This window comes from Rhizophagus irregularis, chromosome 3, assembly GCF_026210795.1.
Source record: "Rhizophagus irregularis chromosome 3, complete sequence".
NCBI lineage: Eukaryota > Fungi > Glomeromycota > Glomeromycetes > Glomerales > Glomeraceae > Rhizophagus > Rhizophagus irregularis.
The window spans coordinates 2,940,797-2,965,042 of NC_089431.1; the positions used below are offsets into that span (position 1 = coordinate 2,940,797).

The 24,246-nt window shown below is 25.2% G+C and overlaps 4 protein-coding genes across 4 annotated transcripts; 2 read left to right on the top strand and 2 right to left on the bottom strand.

Moving 5' to 3' along the window:
• The first annotated feature begins 1,126 nt into the window (after positions 1–1,126).
• OCT59_020726 (isocitrate dehydrogenase (NAD(+)) idh1) lies at positions 1,127–3,321 on the top strand. The gene is made up of 8 exons (XM_025309602.2): positions 1,127–1,222; positions 1,302–1,352; positions 1,574–1,790; positions 1,933–2,123; positions 2,199–2,332; positions 2,420–2,675; positions 2,764–2,919; positions 3,001–3,321. The coding sequence occupies exons 1-8, from the start codon at positions 1,169–1,171 to the stop codon at positions 3,070–3,072; spliced, it is 1,131 nt and encodes a 376-aa protein (XP_025167728.2). The 5' UTR covers positions 1,127–1,168; the 3' UTR covers positions 3,073–3,321.
• Positions 3,322–9,669: 6,348 nt separating this feature from the next.
• On the bottom strand, positions 9,670–9,984 carry OCT59_020727 (uncharacterized protein; the record flags this gene model as incomplete). Its single annotated transcript, XM_066149370.1, has 1 exon — positions 9,670–9,984. The coding sequence occupies one exon, from the start codon at positions 9,982–9,984 to the stop codon at positions 9,670–9,672; it is 315 nt and encodes a 104-aa protein (XP_065990281.1).
• A 5,491-nt stretch (positions 9,985–15,475) lies between these two features.
• On the bottom strand, positions 15,476–16,752 carry OCT59_020728 (uncharacterized protein). Its single transcript, XM_025321883.2, has one exon. The coding sequence runs from the start codon at positions 16,677–16,679 to the stop codon at positions 16,098–16,100; it is 582 nt and encodes a 193-aa protein (XP_025167731.1). The 5' UTR covers positions 16,680–16,752; the 3' UTR covers positions 15,476–16,097.
• Positions 16,753–16,883: 131 nt separating this feature from the next.
• Positions 16,884–18,544, top strand: OCT59_020729 (uncharacterized protein). The gene is made up of 4 exons (XM_025321884.2): positions 16,884–17,019; positions 17,250–17,356; positions 17,445–17,616; positions 17,986–18,544. Exons 1-4 carry the CDS (start codon positions 16,894–16,896, stop codon positions 18,097–18,099), a joined length of 519 nt encoding a protein of 172 aa, XP_025167732.2. The 5' UTR covers positions 16,884–16,893; the 3' UTR covers positions 18,100–18,544.
• The last annotated feature ends 5,702 nt before the right edge of the window (positions 18,545–24,246 follow it).

The window sequence follows — 24,246 nt, forward strand, 5'->3', positions numbered from 1 at the left end:
TTAAAGAGTTTATTTATTAAAAATTCTAATTTGAAATAGTAAAACAATGATGAAGGATATAAATCATTTCAACTTCAGTTCTCCCATTCATCCTTCTTTTGGGATTTAATCTACCAGAAATATGCTAATTACTATCTTGAAACCCAGGGAATGTCACGTAGTGTTTCTTTATACAAAAATGGGTAATAATGTTAACTTATATACCTTCTTTATCTGCTTATGACGAAAGGTTTTCTGTACAATTACGAGATCTTCCTGCAACGTTGAATTCTTTATTAACATAATATCGTGGAAGTTAGAACCAATTATAAATGAAAACCTTAAAATATTCTTCATCAATCATATGTTTTTGCTTCGATTATTTTGCAAGAGTCTGTAATATGAACTGCATCCGCAATACCGCAATATGAGTGTTAAATATTATTTCATGTATATAATTTTAACACAGCAATCTGATTTGCTTTCTTTTAACTTCCTTGGATGTAAGTTGGCACCATTTTTCGTTTTCGTTGTTTTTTAAAATAGTATATGTAAGTATCTTCAACAAGTTCTTCACTTCTTTTCTAGAATATATTGAATTTAACTGATTTGTTAGTAAAATTTTATATTTAACAATTGAGATTAGGATTGTGAAGTATGACAAGACAGAATTGACAGATGCCCACAACTGAAGAAATGCGATCAGGAAATTTGTCAAATTTCCAATTAGTCGTCATTTATGAGATTCTTTTAATAATATAAAAATAATTTAATATTAAATATTTTTCAAGGAAAGATAAACAAAATTTTAAAAAGAGAGGAAAAGGTATAATTAAATATCATTTTTAAAATTTCAAATCTGGTTCAGCTCCAACAATTATTTCGACAAATAGTTTAAATAAAGTTTACGATCTTTTGTTTTAATATGCGGTAATCACATGATCGATCGATCATAAATTAACTTATAAAGTTATGACCCACAAATTCCACAAATTATAATAATTCTGGCAAAAATTATACGAGTTAATTATGATTGTGCAACATTTGAAATTTTCATTGATAGGCGGATTCCGGATTGCACATGGTCTACAGATTAGATGAGATTAACGAAGTAATATTAAGTCTCCTTTTTAGTGAAATTCATTTAATTCATTTTATCATTTGCTGTATTTATTTAAACGGGCTCATTATGTTAAAGGCGTTTGTTAGAACAACTACACCTTTTATTAATCTCGCTAAACAAGTAAAAAAGTTTTTATTTTTTTCGTCGTATGTTCTCAAAAAGAAAAGGTATTTAACACCTTTTGAATTTTCCCCCAAAGAATTTCGCTCGTGCGGCTAGCACAACTGTAACTCCAAATGAAGCTTCTATAGTAAGTTTATTTTACTTAGAACTACATTAGCCTTTTTGTGAATTACGTTAGCATTTTATAAATTTTCGATCGTGTGAATGGAAAATGAATTCAATTAAATGGTAGTATGCGACTTTATATATGGATTGAAATCAAAGGGTTAAACTTTTAAATTATAAAATCATTATTAAGATGTATGATTATTGCTAATTTAACTTAAATTAATTGATTGATTAATTAAGTTAAAAACTACCAAATATGGAGGAAAATATACTGTAACGTTGATTCCAGGAGATGGAATTGGTCAAGAAACTGCAGCTGCTGTCAAGACAATATTTAGAGCAGCCAATGTTCCGGTTGAATGGGAACAATTGGATGTTACAGGCTATACTCAAGAAGGGGATCTTTTATTTAAGCAAAGTGTGGATAGTTTAGTTAGGAACAAAGTTGCGTTGAAGGGTATGTATATATAATTATATTATTACGTTGAAAAAAAAAAAATGAAATGAAATGGAGATGAGATCGGTTATGTCGAAAAAAATTCAACCGGATGAAACGATCGTAAAAGTAAGAGTCTGATATTTTATCTTTAAAATTATAGGTATCCTATATACACCCATATCAAAATTAGGGCATCAGTCTTTTAATGTTGCTATGCGTAAAGATTTAGATATTTACGCATCTTTAGTTATCATTAAAAATCTTAAAGGTTGCCCAGCACGTCATAAAAATGTGGATTTTGCAATTATACGTGAGAACACTGAGGGTGAATATTCTGGGTTAGAACATCAGGTACGGAATAATTAATATTTGTTAATTGATTTTTTTTATATTCATATATTTTGTTTAATTAAAATATTTAAATAGTCATATCCAGGAGTTGTAGAATCTGTCAAGATTGTAACTCGAACAAAGACAGAACGTATTGCACGTTTTGCTTTTGATTTTGCTCTTAAATTTGGACGTAAAAAGGTTACTTGTGTTCATAAGGCTAATATTATGTAAAGTAAAAATTAAAGAAATAACTTAATGAAAAAAGAATTATTATTTTTCTTATTCATGCATATTTACATATTGAAATTTTTTAGGAAACTTGGAGATGGGCTTTTCCTTAACACTTGTCGTGAAGTAGCCAAAGACTACAAATCTTCAGGAATTGAATTTGATGATATGATTGTTGACAATTGTTCCATGCAATTGGTATCTAAACCTCAACAATTTGATGTGATGGTTATGCCAAATTTATATGGTAATATTGTTAGCAATGTAGGTGCAGCATTGGTTGGTGGAGCAGGTATCATTCCTGGTGCTAATATTGGTAGAGAATATGTCATATTTGAACCTGTAAGACGATGCGTTGTTTTTACTCTGCTTTGCCTTCATATCCTTCATATGTAAAAATATAACTAACTATTAGAATTAAAAATTATAGGGATGCCGTCATGTTGGAAAAGATATTCAGGGTAATAATACTGCTAACCCAACTGCATTGATTCTTTCCGGAGTTATGATGTTGCAACATTTAGGACTTAATGATTATGCTAATAGAATTAGTAATGCTGTATATAAAACAATTGAAAGCGGATCGGTATATAATCTATTTGTTATTTAACATATTAACATACTTAACGTATTCTTTTATTAATTTAGTTATTATTATTTTTTTTAGGCCAGAACACATGACATGGGCGGAGCATCTACAACAACCGATTTTACCCTTGCAGTAATTTCGAATTTGTAGTAGTAATAATTGATAAGTGGATTGATTTGATTATTTTGAATTATTCATAATAAAATATAGAAAAAGAATTATTCTATTTAAGAAATTATTAAATCTTGTTTTTCTTTAAAAAAAAATTAGTGTTATATTTTAATTTATTATTAATGTGTACTTGAAATAATTAAATATTACTATTTGATTGAATATAATCACGTGAATTAAAATACAGTCGCTATATCAAGTTTGGTATACCGATTTTTATATGTTCATAAATAAATCGCTTTATCGTGATCGCATCGGAGTTCTGACTGTAATATGCGTACAAATTTTTATTTATTTATTTATTTATTTTACGCGTACATTCAATTTGCAAACGGATTGTCGATTAATATGAAATTATTTTTAATATCGGTAATATCGGTAATTCGTTAATTTATCGGTGATTCATTAATCGTAAAAGTTATTCATAGTTTTGGCAGTGTTTTGGCCAATTGATTTTTAACATATTTGAACGTAAGACACTATGGAGAACAAAACAAAGCAGAAAGCTTTACGCAAGGATACAATGTCCAAATATGTATATATATATATTCAAGGGAATTCTGATTTCCAATGAAAATTTTACCGGAAATTGAAAACTGGAATATTGGAATATTACGGTAGTGGAATAATTGGAATCAAGATTCTTTTTTTTTATTTAGGCTGGCATTATAAAATTTGATTGAAATTAGATGACTGAAAATTAGATCTGAAAATAAAATTAGATGACTGAGAATTAGATGACTGAAAGTTTTCAGTAAATTTTTGGAACTTGGAATAATCTAAAATACTTTTTAAAATTATTAATAAACTTTGAACGAAAAATTGGATGTCTGAAAATTAGATGTCCTGAAAGTTTAATGACTGAAAGTTTGATCAGTATTCCAGTAAATTTTTGGAACTTGGAATACTTTATAATAAACTTTGAACGAAATTGATCAGCTGGCCTCTTTCTTTAAGGTGTTTTTTCTTTTTTCTTTGGGAATATTGAATTTTTTTGTTTGAATCAAATTTTCAGTCATCAAAATCTTCAGTCATCAAATTTTCAGTCATCAAATCTTCAAATCTTCAAATCTTCAATCATCAAACTTTCAGTCATTAAATCTTCAGTCATTAAACTTTCAAACATTGAAACACTGGAATACGGGAATACGGGAATATTTTTTCCAGGACGCGCTACAAGACAATGTCATCAACAATGAATTGCCTTTCTTGAATGAAATTATCAATTTTTTCTTTCTACTTGTCCAAATATGTATTAGGATTTTGTTTTAGATATTCTATACAATACTTTTTACATTTAATTGAATTTTTACAAGTCGCACCACGTTAAAAGACGGACAATTACGTTTATGGCTTATTATGCCTTTTGTTAAATTTTACATATGAATCAACCTGATTTGAATTTATTGAATATAATTTGTAATATTTGTAATATTGGTAAATCATTTGATATGCACTATATAATATATATGCCAACATACAGCATTCATAGAATATAAGAATTATCATGAAGTTCTGGCTATGAGAATTGAGAATTCTTGTTAAAAAAAAATCGTGATTTACATACGATATGCAATTTCATGAGAATAATCAGCAAGTACAAATAATCTTTAATATATATATATATATATATATATTTAATACTTTATGATATTCATTAATACTTTATGATATTTATTCAAATAAAGAAGGTGAATGGGATGATATTCACGTGATAAACATAATGTAGAAAGAAAATACATCAATCCTGCTAAAACCTTCCTGATTTTAAAATGCTGCCTTAATAAGTAAATAAGTAGGACGTACTGTACAGTCAACTCTCTCTCCAAGCACACGCATTATATCCCTGTAAAAAAAGTCTATCCGTTTTTTATATTCCGTCTTTTTTCCGTAAAAGGCTCATATTTCCGGAATTAATATAATAGCCTTATATCACGGAATTTATTAAATTATTTACATTTTTCCGTGAATGGATCCGGGAAAGGATCATTTTTACGGAGTTTTTACAATTTTACAGAAATAACGGATAAAAATTTTTTATAGGTATATTTTCCCCCTCTTATTCAGTCCAAAGTATATATAATCATATAAAATTTTAAATGCACACCTCTAAATGTACATTTTCATTATGGTCCCAAAGGGGGTACACAGTGCAATTAGAGAGTTGATTGTATTTGACTTAACGTGTCAATTAATAATAAAGACACATTGTGACATCGAGAATACATCGATACATCCGATACATCGAGAATTACATCCTCCTTAATAAATTTCAATATAATTCCAGAAAAAGGACATTGAGACATATGACATCTTCCACAATTATAGTTCTCCCTACAATATAATTTCAGAAAGGGTTTATTAGTTTAGACTTTTTGAATTTTGGCGTTTCAATAAGATTTCGTAAAAAGAATTTTTTTCAAAATCTTTTGAACAATCCTATGACATAGTTACAACATACATTCTTACGCCATATGATTTAACTAGTTTGGTTACATAAATTTGATATAATCTCGTCATTTGGATGGGGTTTTTGGCGAGGTTTTTTTTCTTTTAACAAACTCTTATCGTATCATTTAATCATTGATAATATTTTATTACGATAAGAGAGAATGATGTTGAGTAAATTATTGTCTTTTGAAGAAGTATTACGCGATTTCAAATCGATAAGAAAAAAATGATTGCCAGCATTTTTTACCTAGGAGGCATATTAATAAGCAGATTTAATTTACTAGAGTTTTATTATGTAACATATGTTTGAAATTATTTAATTTCTTTCTAATCATCATATATTAAAAAAGGTTGTTGCAATATATATGACAATAATCAATTCAATATAATATTGTAACAATTGTAACATAACATTTGTAAAAATAAATAACAAAACTCCTCAATTCTAATTAAACACGGATTAACAATTTTATTGAAACTTTTTCCGTGAACTTTTTGAAATATTTAGAAGCATCGGGAAATATTTTAGAATATCGGGATTGAAAAAAAAAACAGCTTTTTCCTCATTTGAGATACCTACTTTGGACAATTTTTAAAAACTGAATCATTTTGAATTACCATTTGAATTTGAAATCGAATTGTCACAATAAAATAATTCCAGTTTAATCCAGTTTATTTAAAAAATTTTGTTACCAAAACATACACAGTATGTACAAAGAAAAATTTTTTTTTTTAGTTGGGGTAATAAAACCGGAGAACAGAAAGGGGAAGAGAATTCCTTGTATCAATTTTTTTTATTATATTGTCATATAAATAGAAAGTAAATTGTTTTTTTTTTAAAAAAAAAATCAATTGCACGTGAATAATCAAAGTTGGAATTATTCAAACATTACCGTATATTTGAAATTAACCATAAAAGTTTTTAGCAATGGAACTAAAAGTAAATGCGCTTTTGAAACATTAGAGGGATCGTTTGTTTGAATGGAGTGCATACAACCAGCCTAAAAAAATGCATTGTCTACGGATCACCATCACAAAATGAACGTTAAAAGTTAGATTGATGTTTGAAGAATGTTGTAAATGTTATGTAACGTGAAAAAAAGAATCATTCTATACATTAACATAATCTTACATTGAACAAAAAAGTTTATTTAATGAACAATTAAAAAAGAAAAATAAAATTAATAAAAAAAAACGGTCAAAATACTTTTAATTTTCCATGTGAATTATGTGAATTGATTAAAACTTATAATTTTCTTTTCTAACCAATTTTAACTAAAAGTAAAAAGTAATTTTTTCAAAAAGTGGCTGAAAATGAAAATTATCAAGTGAAATGATAGATAAGGATTATTTTAGTTCTAAAAAATTTTGATTCGATATGATGACGTAGAATAGATTATTCTTGAAAAAATAAGATTAATTAAACTTTATTTGGTAAATTTAAATGAACGCCACTTTTGGTTATTTTTATGTCATCATAACTGTTACACTCACTAACCTTACTAAACTGTAAATAGGTGCTTTAGGCGCAAAGAATTTTGGGCATTAAAGAATACTTTAGTTTCGGCCGCGATTTACTCTAATACTGAATCGTTTTAATGAATGAAAAAAAACGGTGAAAAATTTTTCATAAACGGAATAATGAAATATTATACAATTAAAAATAAATAAATAAATAAATACACGTCAAATGATCTTTTGAAATCATCACAATCAAAATCACCATCACACGTAAAAATCCGTCCGTTGGTTACGCCATCTTAAAATCATAAAAAAAAAGATTATTATTATTTAAACAGATTAAAGTTTTTCTCATTAATGATGACTTTTTTAGTAATAGGGGAAACTTTTTTAATTTGGTTGACAAAAAGTCAGTATCCCAAAAATCATTTTTATTATTATCATACACTTTTTAAGCAATAAACTATAAATAAATTATTATATATGTGACACATATTTTAAAGAATTTTTGTGAGGAAGAATTGTAAAAATCTTATCACAACAAATCTTTTCACAACAATACTTTTCACACGCTCGCTTGCATACGCGATGTAAATAAACTTTTTGGTACATAGAATGACTTTTTCCCGGTTAGGTATGATAAGCCGCAGTAATTCATTCTGATTGTTTTTGTTTTGTTTTAATCGACTATGAGAATACTATCTTCATATCTAGATTATTGTATTACAGATTTTAGGCGTACGTCTATCATATCAGTTTATCGTATCAATTTGTGTAATAATTTAATTCAAAGGGAAATAATCAGGGAGGGAAAATTTCGTGTACATTTACGCTTTTATTTGTAAATCAAAACCTTATCTTTAAAAAAAAAAAAAATTTTTTTTTCTAAAATATGCCAAGGATTTTTCATTAAAGGGAGAAATTCAAACAATAAAAATTATTGTGATATTTTGCATATTTCAATGATTTAAATTTATGAACACGCGGATCTGCCAAGAATAATACATTCATGTCACACAAATTTATTATTAATTATATTTTATTTTATTTTTTTTAAAAAAAACACGATCCATTTTAATATATTTTTGCGTTAGTAATTTAATTTATGATAAATTACGTGATAGATTTTCATGTGTAAAATTTTTCAGAAATTTTTGTTTCCCAAATTAAGATTACTAAATTATACATATTACATTTTTATCACAAGGTCAACAAAAAAATTTCTTTATCTTAATAAAATTATTCCAATTGATCTCCAGGTTTTTGTGGGAAAAAAAATCATGGAAACAATCAATTACCATTTAACTATTTTCTTGACATCGGGACAACGTCCCGTGGGATCCGTGCGTAATAAACATTAATAAACATTAATAAAATCACCAGTTTCAGTCTTTATGTATTCGAGTAATACCATAAATCGTAAATTTTTCCGAAAAATAATTTAGAAAACGATAGATTATTATAGATTATTATGGATTATTATAGATTATTATAGATTATTATGGATTATTATGGATTATTATGGATTATTATAAGATTATTATAAGATTATTATAGATAATTATAAATTATTCGTAATAGAGAATTCTTTTTTAAGTTAATTTTTTTGAAATGATCGGGTATTAATTAAATTGTCTTTATGAAATTTTGTGAGACATTATTATATTACATTTCGCATTTTATTCGCATTTTTTACAGAAAATGATGAAACATTAATTTAAAAATCAACCTGTCAAATTTACTAACAATGAATAATAATTCTGCAGTTTTAGTAGATTATTTTGGGTAAATTAAAATGACCTTAATAATATTCATTTTTGAACATCCTAAAAAACATGATTGATAATATTCATTTTTGAACATCCTAAAAAACATGATTGAACATGATTCAAACCATAAACGAAATAAAATGATTATTAGAAAGAAATTATTTTTTTTTTTATTTTATTTTATTTTTTTTTTCGAAAAATTAACATAGATTAAAATTGACTGTACATTATAAAAGAAAAAAGAAATTATTTTTTTTCATTTATAGACTAAAAAAGTAATAAGACCCCCATAAAAGATTAATTAATATAATTATTAAAAGTTCTATTAAAGAAAATAAAAGGAAGTAATTTTTACAAAAAAGAAATTTGATTATTAGCTATAATAAGAGTACTGTATATAATTTTTTTTTTTTTTTTTTATGCTATACAATCTAAAAAAAAAAGTTGAGGATTTCGGAAAAACCGATTATTTCTATTAAAATGATGTACTTAGTTAGGTACACAAAACTAATCCGAAAATGTGGAAGAAAAATTTTTTTCTAAAAAAAAAAAATTTTTACTTTTTTATTTTTTAATCACTAAAATCCAACATTTGGCGTTTGGAAGGAGAATTGTTTGTTGTTTTTTTTGCCGCGATACAATGACGTAGGAGGAAGCTAGGAAAGGTATGACGGTTGATTATATTGGAAACGAAGGGAATAAAATTTTTCATTCATGGCCAGAAAAAGCCGTGAAATTGTTGTATGTGTGTCCAATTTTTTTTGTTTTTTGTGCCTTTTTTTTCCCGGCCTAACATGACCATCTAATTTCCTGTCCCAAATTCGGGAGGGGAGAATGATGATATGTTGTCATATATGCCATATATTGGAAGTGATTAACATTATTATTACTTTTGTTACTTTTGTTGATTAGAAGCGGACCCATTAGCTTCTGCAGCTTTCATCATTTTATTCATTTCTCTTCGTAAATCACATCGAAATTGAAGTAATTCAGAATATTCTTTGAAATTAAGTCTTGCTGGTTCCATTGAAGTACGATCGTATTCATCGTTACACCAAGTTTCGTGAACTACTAGAAATCTTGAGAATTGTACGGATTTACGACTATGATTATGTTGATGACATTCGTCTTCGCTATCATCTGTAGCACCTACGCATATAGCGATGCAGGATTCTGTTGGTGATGGTGGGCATGAATCTGTATCAGACATCTTTTTTTAAGTAAACTGGGTAAATTTGGTAAAACTTGAGTAAACTGGGTAAACTGGCTAATAACTAAGGAAATAACTATAACTAAGAATTTGGAAGAGTTCCTCCCTCGAGTATATTTTGATTCGAGTGTAATACAAAGATTATTTTTTTTTTACGAAAATTATACTTTGATCTTATTATTATGTATTATAATATTATGGATATTATGATCGTAAATATGAGAGAGAAACTTTATTATTATTTTTACTGAGATAAAATCACAATTTTAATTGATGATGATAAACAAATAAACTTTTAAATGATCTTCCTTTGCTAAAAATTAGAGAGAAATCTATTTGATCCTTTTAAAAAATTATCGCGTTTTTTTCCTCTTAATTAATTATTTCAAATACTAAAAAAAATTACCAAATGGTTTTGATAGAAAAATTATAGAATTTTTTTTTTTTAAAAAAAAAAAATTTTTAAAAAAATTTTTTGGATGATATAGGGTAAAAATATATATATATATTATATATATTATTATATATATATATATTTTTTTTTTAATATTATTTTTTTTTTTTGAAAGTTATATAACTAAAACAAACGTATGAAGAGAATAGAAGAGACAGAGAGGAAAAGGCCCTACCTTTATACTGTTTTTTTTACCCTTTGAAAAAAAATTTTTTTTTTAAAGTAATAATATAAATAGTGTATCACCAGTTGTTTGTGAAGCAATTTAGTACAAAATGTACATAAAATATTTTTGTGTAATATGAGATATTTTATTAAGTGATATAAGGGGGGAAAAGATAACTAAAAGGAAAGATTGCGACACATAATAAAATAGGCTAGTACGTGAAAATAATACAAGGTTTAAAATAAACGAAAAATAAAATTTCTAAATTGAGTATAATGATGTGTTAATCGAAATTACTCCGGATATATGTCATGGGTCGGATACGTCTCCTGATTTTCCTTATATTAACACTGGACATCAGGTGATGTCGTAAGTTGATCTAATTATAAAAAATATAATGAATATATTTATTATTATATGAAACATTTTTAAATGATTCCCAATTTATAATTATCAAATTGGTAATAGAAAAAAAAAAAGGATAATTATAGCACAAAATAAAATAAAATAAAATAAAATAAAGTAAAGTAAAATAAAATAAAATAAAATAAAGTAAAATAAAATAAAAAAGTGAAATAAAAAAAGTGAAATATAATAAAATACTTATTCCCAATTGTAAAAAAACATAGTTATACGAAGAAAAATAAACAAAAAAAATAAAAAACAGTTATGCTTTGTGATTATTATTTTATTTTTTTATTTTTCATGCAAAAAATTTATTATTTCCCGATTTAAATGGTAGAAAATCCGTTTGAACTCTCATAGTTTTTTTTATTTGAACCTTTCAAATCTCATTTTTTTTCGGTAATCGAATAATAATCAATAATTTTTACTTACATCAAGTTTAAAAAAGCAAATATTGAAATACCGAAATCTAAACATTAATGCATGCAAAAAAAAAAAAAATTTACTTATAAAAAACGAAGAGTTGATATTTCTTTAAATAAATTTCTTTTCTAAATTTGGAATTTATAATAAACAAATAAATAAATAATCTTTCCACATAATTATTACCTGAAATTTATGCAGTGTTCAACATCAATCTTACTAAAAATACATTTTTCATTTTAGTCAACTAGTCAACACAATCACGACAGCCATAAGCCAAAAAATCTTTGTAAATCTAAATTATCGAAGGGAATAAAATTTTCTTTTTTAAAATAAATGAACTTTTTTTAGTGTAGATTTTAGTAGATTTTAAAAAAGAAGGTCATCTTTGTGTTCATGTTTTTTTATTCTTTATTTTTTTTTTTAGAAGTCAAATTCTGTAGAATAACATTGGTTAAGTGCTTCTATAATGTGAAAAGAATGCAAATCAAAGTCAGTACTTTTTTTATTTTTAGTTCATTACATCATGATTCATGAAAATTGAAAGGGTGACAGTTAACAAAGTGGCTAAGTCATTATAAATTTACTTTGTTTGGTCACTATTCCCTTTATAATAAAAAACAGGCGAAGGATCGGGGTAAAAATATAATTAGTTTTATAGTTGATAATTTTAATTACCTAAATTTGATATGATGTGATACAACGATCAAATAATAATAGGTATAATTTTATCTTGGGGTGAAAAAAATCGACCCGATTCTTTAACAGATCGTTTTGAATTCGAATTCATGATTCAAGAGTCTTTTGGATCCTCGACAAAGACTTTATTCTGCATCAATGAATTTTTATAATTAGTTTTTTCCACTGGAATTTCGATAATTCCAAATAATACATTTTTGAAAGAACTTAAAAAAGTTACACCAAATTTTTTTAGTTATTATTATTTAAGGTTTTCTTTTTTTTGTAAATCAAAAAATAACTATTACGATAAATATACATACTTTAGTACATGAAAATATCATTAGTTTGACAATTTAAACATTTTACAATATTGTTTAAAATTTTATGGAATTTTATGGAATTTTAAAAGATATCATGAAAATTTTGGATCACAGAGATTTTTTATAATTATCATTTTAAAATATATTAATTTTGATCAAAAAAAAATCAAAAAACAAACAAACAATTCACAATACAATCATTTTAAATTTTAAATTATTTTAGATAATCTCAAAAAAAAGTTATTATAGACGACGCTTACTGGTTCAAACTTCAAAGGTCGGACTCTCTTTAAAAGATTTTTGTTGTAAATTGTAAATTGTAAATTGTAAATCTCATTTGTTTGTATGTTTGTAAGTTGTAACATCTTCATTTTGATCAGATGATGATGTGTTACTTTGTTGATTTACAATCTTACATGAGTCTATGACTTATTCGTCATTACCCGTTTTGGTGGGTAGTATTCAAGTTGACGTTATGACGATACTCACGTACAAACCTCATTTAAAAATGTCACGCGCGCAAATTTTCATTATTAAAATTACTTTTCAAAGTTTTTATTCACGCGTTTTTAATCCTTTAAGGAAGTGACAATCAAACAATCTATACGTGATATAATGTTATTTATACCGATATAGTTGAAATCATTGTCAATTATGATAATCCGATTATCTTGAAAAAAAAAAATTGCGACATTTACACGCAATATAATCCCTTCTGAGTTCCCGAGTATTTTTTATTTTTGTGGGAGTTTTTTTCTTAAATAATATTACAAATTTTTACTATTTTTAATGAAAGATATTCGAATTTGTAACTTTGTATTACTTTTTTTGAATTTCCTTTAGAAATTCTTTTTCAGAATTTTAATTTCTTGTTTTACCTCAAGAATTTTTGTTTGTACTATAAAGTCTATATATTATTTAAATATTATGGTATTTATTCAAATATTTTTAATCTATATGTTATTCAAATATTTTTAATCTATATGTTATTCAAATATTTTTAATCTATATATTTATATTCAAATATTTCAAATATTTACTCTTTCTACTTTTTTTCATTTCCCCACGTCCCCAATCCCCATTTAAAAACTGATAAACCAAATTAAGACATTATAATAAAATGGATCACCTTTTTATTGTTTGACAAGAAAAATATTAAAAATACTTTGTAGTTTGTACTATCCGACCTTTCCCACGGACAAAATGTGACCCAACGGTCCCTAACTGACCCGACGGTCCCAGATTTTTTATGTGTCTTGGTGATCTCAATAGAATATTACATACAGACATACAGTATATTACTTTATAAAACGAAAAAGAAACACTTTCTAAGAATAGATTTAAATGTATGTTATATGTACGCGTCAGTTTCTTTTTACACCAATTTAATGCGTCAATTAAAAACTAATCATGTTCCAGAGAATAAACTTGGCATAAATCAAAAGTTCTTTGATTCGAAGAGAGATTTTGGAATTTTATTGAAGGAAAAAAAAAATATATATATATATTTTTTTTTTTTATTTTTTTTGTAGTAACACCACATTTTGAACAACCATTGAGCACAATTAAAGGTGTTGAACACAAATTAAAGATGTTTCACACTTGTATAAAGTCTAACTAGTTCTTTTTTAAAAAAATTAGTAGATTTTTAATTAATTAATAATCAAAACTGCTTGGCATTTGACATTTTAGATAAAAAAAACTTTATTATTCTACAAATCATAATTAATCAAATTGTTAATCTATATAAGAAAATTATATATATATATTTTTTTTTTGCTTGTTAATTTAATTGTAAATCTCGATAATCCTTTTTTAATATTTTTTGATCAAATAACATATGCAAATATTATGTTAACTTTGCATCAAAAAGGTTTATTATGTTCACGAAATAAATTTTTGTATACCAATTTAGGTTTCGTTCAATGATAATTTACTTTAATTAGTAAAATTTATTTTTTTTTTTTAGGGTAAATAGAAAAAATTAACTGGTGAGACCAAAAATTGTGCATACATAATAAAAAAAAATACCATCTATGTAAAAAAGAAATGAAATTTATTACATGCGGGAAACATGAATACCATGTTAAGTTAAGATGATCATCGTATAATTCGTTACTATTTTTGATTTTTTTGTCAAACGAAAATTTAATTGCATTATTTATTAAATTAAAAATTACACGAAATGTTTAATTTATTTAAACCGCTTTTGCAAACCTTTTACCGATTGGTTCGGTAAACCTGTTGTATTTGTAACAAATATACAAATATATTTATTATATTATATTCTTTTGTAAATCTTTCTAAACTTTTTTGTTCATGTAACCAATGTTGATGAACTTTTTTGAACAAAAAATCCTGTATAATTAATTATTTTCAAATATTAAATAATTATTTATGTAAAATTCATTTATGTAAGGAAAAAAAATTCATTTATGGTCATAAAAACAAATATGATTACGGTGTAAGATTGTAAAGTGTAATAAATAAATTATATAAATTATATATATGATACGTAAGACGAACGGTAAGACTTAAAAAAAATAAAAAAGTTCTTTCGGGTAAGGGTAGAACCAAGTTTATCTCTTTTTTGATCAACTTCCATGTGCATGGTGCACTTGTGTCACGAACTCTCGGTTTTTTTTCATGATCTTTTTATTGTATATGTTAACGATTAATTAATTTAAATGAACTATGATTGGTATGATCTCTTTGACATTTGTACCAGATTTAGGTGATGGTGAATTTTTTAATTTTTTACAAGAATTTTTTTTTTTTGCTGGTGTACCTTGATTTATTATTATTTATTACGTAGCAAAGATCACGAATCATAATTTCAAAATTATCAATTATCAATCGACCTTATATTAAAGTTCCGACTATGGATTCCGACTTTCCGACTTTACATTTCTTACATTTCTTACATTCCCCCATTTTTTTTTCAAAAAAGGAGAATTTATAATGAAAAAAATATGTGACTTATTATTGTGACTTAATAATTACAAAGAAATTTTTATTATTATTATTGTTTTTTTTTTTTTTCATTATTCAGCCTTATTTACATTCTAAGTTTATTATTTCATTTAGAGAAATTGTTAATGAATACGCGGTTATGGATTATCGTGTAACAAAAAAAATTTCAAATATTTTCAAATAATTCCTGATAATTTGATAATGCGGTGTGATTCTCCTCCTGATTTACTTTGCATTTATGAATCTTTTATGTGTAAGAATATGATTAGAAAAAAAAAATTCATTATGAAACTAACTCAACTAAGTGATTTATGAAGGAATTTCTATCATTCCTTTTTATCATTTCTTTTTTAATAATTTCGCCAAGAAATAATATTTGAGTTGATCTTAAATTTAATTGATGCATATTTTGATATTTTGATGTACTTCACGCATTCCCATGCATACTTTATGAAGTTTACAAATTTTTAAATCTTTTTTTATCGGTCTCCTTGATAATTAATAATTACATGATAAAAAAAAATTAAAAAATTTTAAAGATCAAAAGATTTTAAACCAGTTATATCATTATCATATCTTTTAATAATAATAATCATACTATAGTTATACTGTAGTTACTATAGTTACTATAGTTGTATACTAATAATAAGATCAATAAATCTACCATAATAGTTACTACACATTTCACTAATCACGTCTCAATACTAAAGGTTTTCAAACCAGCAATTCCAACTCCTTTAATTACTCCTACTAAATAAACTCCAACTCTTCTATAATCCCCAATTTTATAAACTTTGACATTTTCTTTACCATGAAAAGTAGCTTCAATAATTTTTTGTAATTCTTTATACCCATCTTTTTGTCCATAAGGATCTTCTGCAAATTCAGAAGTAAAAGGATCAAAAAATTCTTGAAATTTTAATACATTATTACTCTCTGAAGAAGAAAGTTCTTCTTCCGCTATCATCAAATTATTATTATCTTGTTGTTTTATTAAAGATTTAAATTGTGTACAATCTTCTGGTAATTCAGTTATATCTTCTTTTGGTATAAAAATAAATTCATATGGTTCCTCCCCTTCAGAAATAAATAATAAATGTTTACTTGTTTCCAATAATGTTTCCTTTATACGTTGAATCTCTGCTGGAAATGTTGTCTCTTCTTGTTGAACTGTTAATGTTGATGGTTCTTGTTCTTCTTCTCTAGGTTTTACGTATTGTTTTGTTCTTTGTTCATAATCTTCAACAAACGAGAGGTATTCATTACGATCCATGATATTAAAATAACTGGGGTGAAAATTTCAAAAAGGAATTGACAAAAGTGCGTTATAAAAAACTGTGAGAGTTTTTTTTATAGAGATGTAAGACTGATGTCATTAAATACCTCCCTGAAAAATGATAATCAAGATTTGATCAGGTATTGTGTATATTTACACGTGAACAATTTTTTTTAAATTTTTTTTTTTTTTTCCTTTCCTAATTATAATAATGTTAAACCTTTTTCATAATTTTAATGTACGAACCTTTATTAGAGCAGCAGCTTGGGGTCCTGTGATTTTATTTTTTGTTGAACATGGTTTTAGTATAGGTTCTATTCAAGGAAGGTCTATGCAGGTATCTTTTAATAAATTTGGTATACAATATACAATATAGTATATAGTAACTTTTTTAATAATTATAACGAAATTTAGTGTTCGAACTAGTAATAAATAACAATAATAAAATAAATATGGTCATCCATTTTTTTTTGTGATTTATATGATTTATATTAACCAAAAAAAAAACTGGCCTTAAAAAAAAAACATAAATAAAAATAAAATATCAAAACTTATCTAAAAATTTAGCCAACGTTTAACCCTGATTCAAACAAACTCCGTAGAGATGTTGTTTTATTAAATCGTTGGATAGCTGTTACACATGAATATGTAAGAGGTGATGTGGTAACGTTATTGTAAGTATTTTCAATTAAAATTTTTTTTAAAAAAAAACGCGTTTTTTTTTTGTATCTTGAAATTTATTTGATTTATTTTTATAAAAAGTGCACCAGATGATCCAGATCGTGTGATAACAAAAAGAATAATCGCATTAGAAGGTGATACGGTATTCACCACACTTCCTCATCCTGATAAATTTGTTAAAATACCAAAGGGACATTGTTGGATTGAAGGTGATGATATCTTTCATAGTAAAGATAGTAATGAATATGGACCGGTAAGAAGCATTAATTTATAAGTGTTGTCGAAAATTCTTGAGTCAGTGTTATGATATACATAGTGAAATTCGATATAATGGAACCATTTCGTTCCATTAATAAAATTTGTCAAAAATCCGTTATATCTTATATCGAGGGTAAATTAATTATACGTTATGATAATCCCAATCAAGATTATCGAGGATCCGGTATATCGAATTTCACTGTGTATGTCAATGCCATAACCATAAAAATATTACGGCATCACGACATTAAGACGACATATGATAATTAATTTCGCCAGTCGTGGCCATAACCGTGTTACTATTTTGGTACATATAAATTGAAAAAAAGTTAATGATGATTTACAAGAGTTATTTTTATTATAGGTACCATTAGCATTGATTAATGCTAAAGTTTCTTACATATTACTGCCATTTTCAAGATTTGGTAAAATAGAACGTGTTGAAAGTTCTCGTGTTTCTGTGTTCAAAGATGATTAGTTTTATTACGACATTGGATAAATGAGTTTTTGGAGAATTTTTAAATAATAATAATTGGAGGAAATAATTAATCAGAGGAAAATAATTATAAGAGAGAAAGTTTCAGAAATTTGACGAAAAATTATTTTTTTTTTTTAAAAAAAAATAATAATTTTTTTAAAAAAAGTATGTATAATAATAAAAAAGAAAATGGATTTGTCTAATAATAATTTAATAACTTTATTGTTCCGTTTTTATATTTACTAAATAAATAGATCAATAATAATTTACATCAACTATTTTTTTTTTCTTAACTTTCTATCTATTGATAATTTAATCAGTTAGATTATTTATAACTTGGGTGATGTTATGATGTTATGATTTATAATTATGGAATAGATACTGAAAAAAAAAAAATTTGAAATTAAAGCATTTGATAAAGCAATTTTCTTATTAATTTGCAACTAATTAACCAAGTTCCTTCAATTATTTCAAGTAGCTTCAAATTACACTAATTAACCGAATTATTCTAGTAGCTTCAAATTACATCAATTAACCAAGTTCTTTCAAATTATTTTAAGTAGCTTCAAATTACACTAATCAACCAATTAACCGAATTATTCTAGTAGCTTCAAATTACCTCAATTAACCAAGTTCTTTCAAATTATTCTAAGTAGCTTCAAATTACACTAATTAACCGAATTATTCTAGTAGCTTCAAATTACATCAATTAACCAAGTTCCTTCAAATTATTCTAAATAGCTTCAAATTACATCAATTAACCAAGTTCCTTCAAATTATTCTAAATAGCTTCAAATTCAAAATATTCTAAGTAGCTTCAAATTACACCAATTAACCAATTACACTAAGTAACCAAATTACAAGTTCCTTCAAATTATTCATATATATAACATTTCCGCATTCATCGTGGAATATATATTCGCTCCCAGAACCTAGTTTTGAAAGTCCGATAATACCGCTGGCCAGTTCTGGTCCAACGACTTCTACTGCTCCCATTCCTCCATTCCACAAAATTCTAAATATTATCTTTATTTTATTATTGCTTTACTAACATTAAAATTCCAACCATACAATTTAGTCGTCATTTTGGAGATAATTATTTAAAGCGATAAGGTTTTTCTAGAGAGAGAAAAAGTTTGAGAACACCGAAATCGTAAATCTCGGTAGAGCCACCTGGCAGTTTGCTCCTCTATTCCTCACGTTCATATCATTGGATCATGTAATGTAATGAATAGCGAAGTAAATTTGATGAAAAATGCCAGATAAAGTATTGCGCTGATCTGAGGATTTGGAAAAAAGTTCCAAGTAAACCAAATTTCGGAATCTTTGCTCGCACTGTCGAGCGGTACACCGAAAACATAAATCTCCTGGAAGTTTGCTCCTCTACTCCTCCCGTCCATATTGTTAGATCATGTAATGTAATGAATAGCGAAGTAAATTTGATGAAAAATGCCAGATAAAGTATTGCGCGGTATACCGAAAACGTAAATCTCCTGGAAGTTTGCTCCTCTACTCTTCCCGTGTCATTAGATCATGTAATGTAATGAATAGCGAAATAAATTTGATGAAAAATGCCAGATAAAGTATTGCGCTGATCTGAGGATTTGGAAAAAAGTTTTTTTTTTAATTAGAAATAATCCAAGTAGTGGCGAACGATCATTGTGAAGGTGTTGTAAAGAGTGCCTTCCAAACGCTTCAAACCCAAGTCAAGGTTCAGAAGACAATACCTCCGAACTCCGAAGTCCAGCTCCTCAAAATCACTCTTCCAAACCAGTTCGCAAAATAAGCATCGATAATCCTCAGCTTTTTTCCAATTTCTCACTAATAAATTTATTAAGAGCTGAAGCATTTTTGAATCAAGCAGATATATATTGTCTTGTAATTCCATAAACACATCGTCGATGATTTGTCCCATTCGTCTGTTACGAGAACTCATTTGAAAATAGTTGTTTTTCCATAAGTAAAACATGATATAATTAGCTACGAGAACTCGATGTTCTTCCATAAGTAAAATGTTATAATTAAACAGCATTAGCGTTCATGATCTGTTGATATGAATACACGAGAGTTCCTCAAATTATTGTAATAAATGTACAAACTCGAGATTTCCTATAAATTAAAAGTTATCTTAAATGGTAAACTTAAAATGCTTATTATAATCCTAATTCCATCATCTGCCAATCTAATTATAATCGATATAACATCAAGTATTTTCCCAAAATATAATATACATAAAGATATAATTATCATTTCCCAAATTATTATAAACCATCTAATAAAATTAGGTTGTTGTGAAAGAAATTCAAAATGTTTATTTAATAAAGTTGATATTGTTGTAAATAAGATTCCTATACCAAAAATATCAGTAATATTTATTGTTATATTAAATAATGAATTTTTAGAAATAATTTTAGGATCCTTTTTCCTAAATTTTAAAAATTTCATAAATGATGATGATGATTTATTTGATTTATTTGAAAAAGAAAATACACTTATTGTTGTTTTTGTTGAATTTGATTTAGACGATGTTTGTCTTTTTTTTAGAAAATTCATTGTTAAAAAAATTAAAATTTAAAATATTTTTTTTAAAAGGAAATCAAGGAAATCACTGTATTTATAATTTTTTTAAGGAGAGGTTTATTGTATGTTTATTACCCGATTTTACTTTTTAAAGGATTCTAAAAATAATTATTAATAGGGAACAGAGGAAACAAACAGAAAGTGAAGTGACGATCACATTTATAATGAACATGTGATCTTTCAACTTCTTTTATAACGTTAGAATTCTATTCCTCTAAAGTCTAAAGAAAAAGTGAAAGTATATTTTTAAAATTAAAATTATATTTATAATAGTTAATTAAAAAAAATTTGTTATACTATCTAATATAATATTTTAAGTAAAATATAACAGTTATTTACTGTATATAAATATTAATAATTATTCATTTATTTAAAATTACAGAAAAAATTTAAAAAACAAATAAAAAACTTATTAGAGTTACAAAGAAAAAAGCTATAATTGATTTCAATACTTACTAAACTCTTATTTTTTTTATTTTAAATACCATATTCTTTTAAAGAAAGATTTTACAAAACTTTTACTATAGTCCATAATTACTTTTATATAGGAAATAATGTAATTTTTTCATTCAAGATCTGTATGAATTTCTGAAAAAGTCTGCATTACTTTTTTAATAGTAAATAATCTGAATTAGTTTATCTCTATTAGTAAGAAAAACCTGGAATTTTACAGTTAAGTCAACTTTACTATCTATCTTTTTGATAATTTATTTATACAAAATACTGAAGAAACTTTTTATAATTTTGTAATAATATATAAACAAATTTGCCAGAAACTTTATCTAATAATTATTTTTTCTGATTATTGTCTGAAGTATAAGTATAAGATACTGCAAATTATACATATGTTATCTATCCACACATATATATTATCATGTTGATTATTCTTAAAACAATAAATTAAAACAGTGTATCCATTATTTTTACTTTTAACAAAATCAGTTGCATTAAGTAATGTATATTTCCTATCATAATTAACTTTTAATAAGTCTGATCCTTTAATTTCACCTTTGCCATTATTAGAAAAATATTTAATCTTTCCATCTACAACTTTTCTTATCTTTTTAAAATGAATATTATTATATAAATCAATACTTTTAATTTTTGAATTATATTGAAAAAAGTGGTTAATAGTTGTAAAAGAAACTACTAGAATTAATAGAATAGTTAGAACTATTTTTTTATTTATATTAGTAAAATAAGATACAATTGTTCAATTAAAACAATTAAAACTTGTTTATTTTCTACTTTTTGAATTTGACCAATATATAATTATTCTTTTTAAAACTTCTTTAACAAACTTATCCAATTATTTGTCATATTAATTGTATTTTTAACTTTTGAAAATTTATGATAAAATTCAATTTTTTTATTAGAAAGTAGAAGTTTTTAAACTATTCTAAAATATAAAATATAGATATTATTAGAAAACAAAAAAAAAAGTAAAATAAAGCAATGATAAATTAAAGGTATATAATGTCTTATTTTTTTTACTTTTCAAATTTATTTGCTTTATTTGTGATATTTTAAATAGACAATTTCTATTTGTACATAAAGTATTTAAATATGGGTTTTCAAAAAAGTAAAATTTCTATGCTGATCATTTAATATTAGACAGAGTTAGAGTTACGATCCGGATGAATCTGAAAAGGCACATTTTGGCAATTATACATGGATTTTAATTAATAAAGATTAAATTGTTTTTTATATATTATAAAACTGCATTCCAATGCACAATCTAGTAATTTAAAAAATTACTATTTAATACAAAAAAAAAGAGAAAATAAAAACGGATTGATTTTCCATCCAATCCAGATGAATTTCAATCCGTTTTAATTTTTCTCTTTACTTTTATTTTTGAAGACAATTTTTTTTTATCATATTATGTATTGATAGATATTCATAAGATATCTCAAAAAAAAAATATTCTTTTTATTGACTTAATATTCATAGAATGACAGAAATGTATTTATTTACGAATTGACGGATTGCAACTCTAAATAGAGTTAAATTTAATGAAAAAATAAAAAAATAAAAGAATTTGTTAAATAAATTAAAATTAATATTCAAAATTAACTTTGACACTTTAAATAAACTTGCAGAATAGATAAAAATACATATATTGCATATTTTTATTTATTTTTACATAACTTTTTAATAAAGTTATATGATATGTATATAAACATCCTATATAAATTAAGAAATTTTCTTTTAAATAATATAATAAATATAAAAAATAAAAGCATAATCATTAGTATCTATATAATAATACAGTTATTATTAGATATAGTGGTTAAGATATTATTCAAACTGCTTTGCAGTTTTAACCTTCCTATTTAATATATACTTTTCGTCAAAATGACAAAATACTAATTAAATTTATTTTGACAGACGTAATGTATTTTGACAGACGTAATTAATTCATAGTAATTTTATAATAAATAGTGAATTGGTCCGTTCGCCGAAATACAACGTAATTAATTAGCGGAGAAGTATAATTTAATAATTATAATATACTACTTAAACTTCAATTTAAATGCATATATGCTGTGACACGCCACCCATAGGATATTAAGATAAAATATCGTATGTTGCCACCGACGTGTTGAGTTCGTATAATATCTATCTTTAGGTTTAAAATAAAATTTAGTTACAAAACATTAATAAACCATTAATTAAAATAATTAATGTGGCACTTTTTACTCATAAGAAAAAGGCAAAAAGAATGTGTTAGTTTTTATTAAAGGCGAATTAAAAATTTTATTTTTCCCAAAAATTGAACTGCAGAATTTCCTATCGAAATCCACTTGTATTTATACATTTTAAGAAAATCATTTCTACTATCTACTACTCTTTCTCTCTATCAAAATTCTAAGAATAATAAGAAATAAAAGATGTATTATCATATGACTTTCTTGTTACACTAAACTAAACTATAAATATAATTTTATTGGCTAATTATTTATCCATCGGCTAAATGTTTATCCGTCACTTACTGCGCCATGTGACTTGTCACGTGACTTTTGTATTCCCAACCATTTCTTCTTGTGTAACCATATCATGTGACCTACTGCGCCACAGGATTTACTGCGTCATTTATTTATTATATTTTCAGTTATTACATTTATCCTCCTCTTAAAAAATTTATGTCCCATAAATTAAGAATCGAATTCGGGTCTCAAACTTATTATATTACTATATATGGTTCAAATATTTCTCTATCAAAATATTCCTTTAATAATTCTCCATTTACTGGTCTTCTTAAAATTCTTCCATTTAATTCTTTAATTTTGTACGATCCATTTATTATTACTTCATGTATATAATACGGTCCCTTCCATTTTTCTTCTAGTTTTCCTGTATGTGTTTTGTATTTCGCCGCATCAAAGTATAATACTTTATCTCCTATTTGAAAGTTTTGTTTTCGTTTTCCAATTTTGTCATGATATTTCTTTTGTTGTTCTTGTGCTTTTTCAATATTCTTCTTTGCTTCATGTCTTTTTATTGGTAATTCTTCTATTATATGTTCTATTCTTTTAATCATTGTAATTCCTTTAACTTCTTCAT

Excerpts from the sequence above, each read along its gene's own strand:
- OCT59_020726 (XM_025309602.2), top strand. The coding sequence starts at position 1,169 with ATGTTAAAGGCGTTTGTTAGAACAACTACACCTTTTATTAATCTCGCT. Across the intron at positions 1,353-1,573 it reads CTCCAAATGAAGCTTCTATA|TTAAAAACTACCAAATATGG; the intron begins GTAAGTTTATTT and ends TGATTAATTAAG. Across the intron at positions 2,124-2,198 it reads ATTCTGGGTTAGAACATCAG|TCATATCCAGGAGTTGTAGA; the intron begins GTACGGAATAAT and ends ATATTTAAATAG.
- OCT59_020728 (XM_025321883.2), bottom strand. The coding sequence starts at position 16,679 with ATGGATCGTAATGAATACCTCTCGTTTGTTGAAGATTATGAACAAAGA.
- OCT59_020729 (XM_025321884.2), top strand. The coding sequence starts at position 16,894 with ATGTTAAACCTTTTTCATAATTTTAATGTACGAACCTTTATTAGAGCA. Across the intron at positions 17,020-17,249 it reads TTCAAGGAAGGTCTATGCAG|CCAACGTTTAACCCTGATTC; the intron begins GTATCTTTTAAT and ends CTAAAAATTTAG. Across the intron at positions 17,617-17,985 it reads ATAGTAATGAATATGGACCG|GTACCATTAGCATTGATTAA; the intron begins GTAAGAAGCATT and ends TTTTTATTATAG.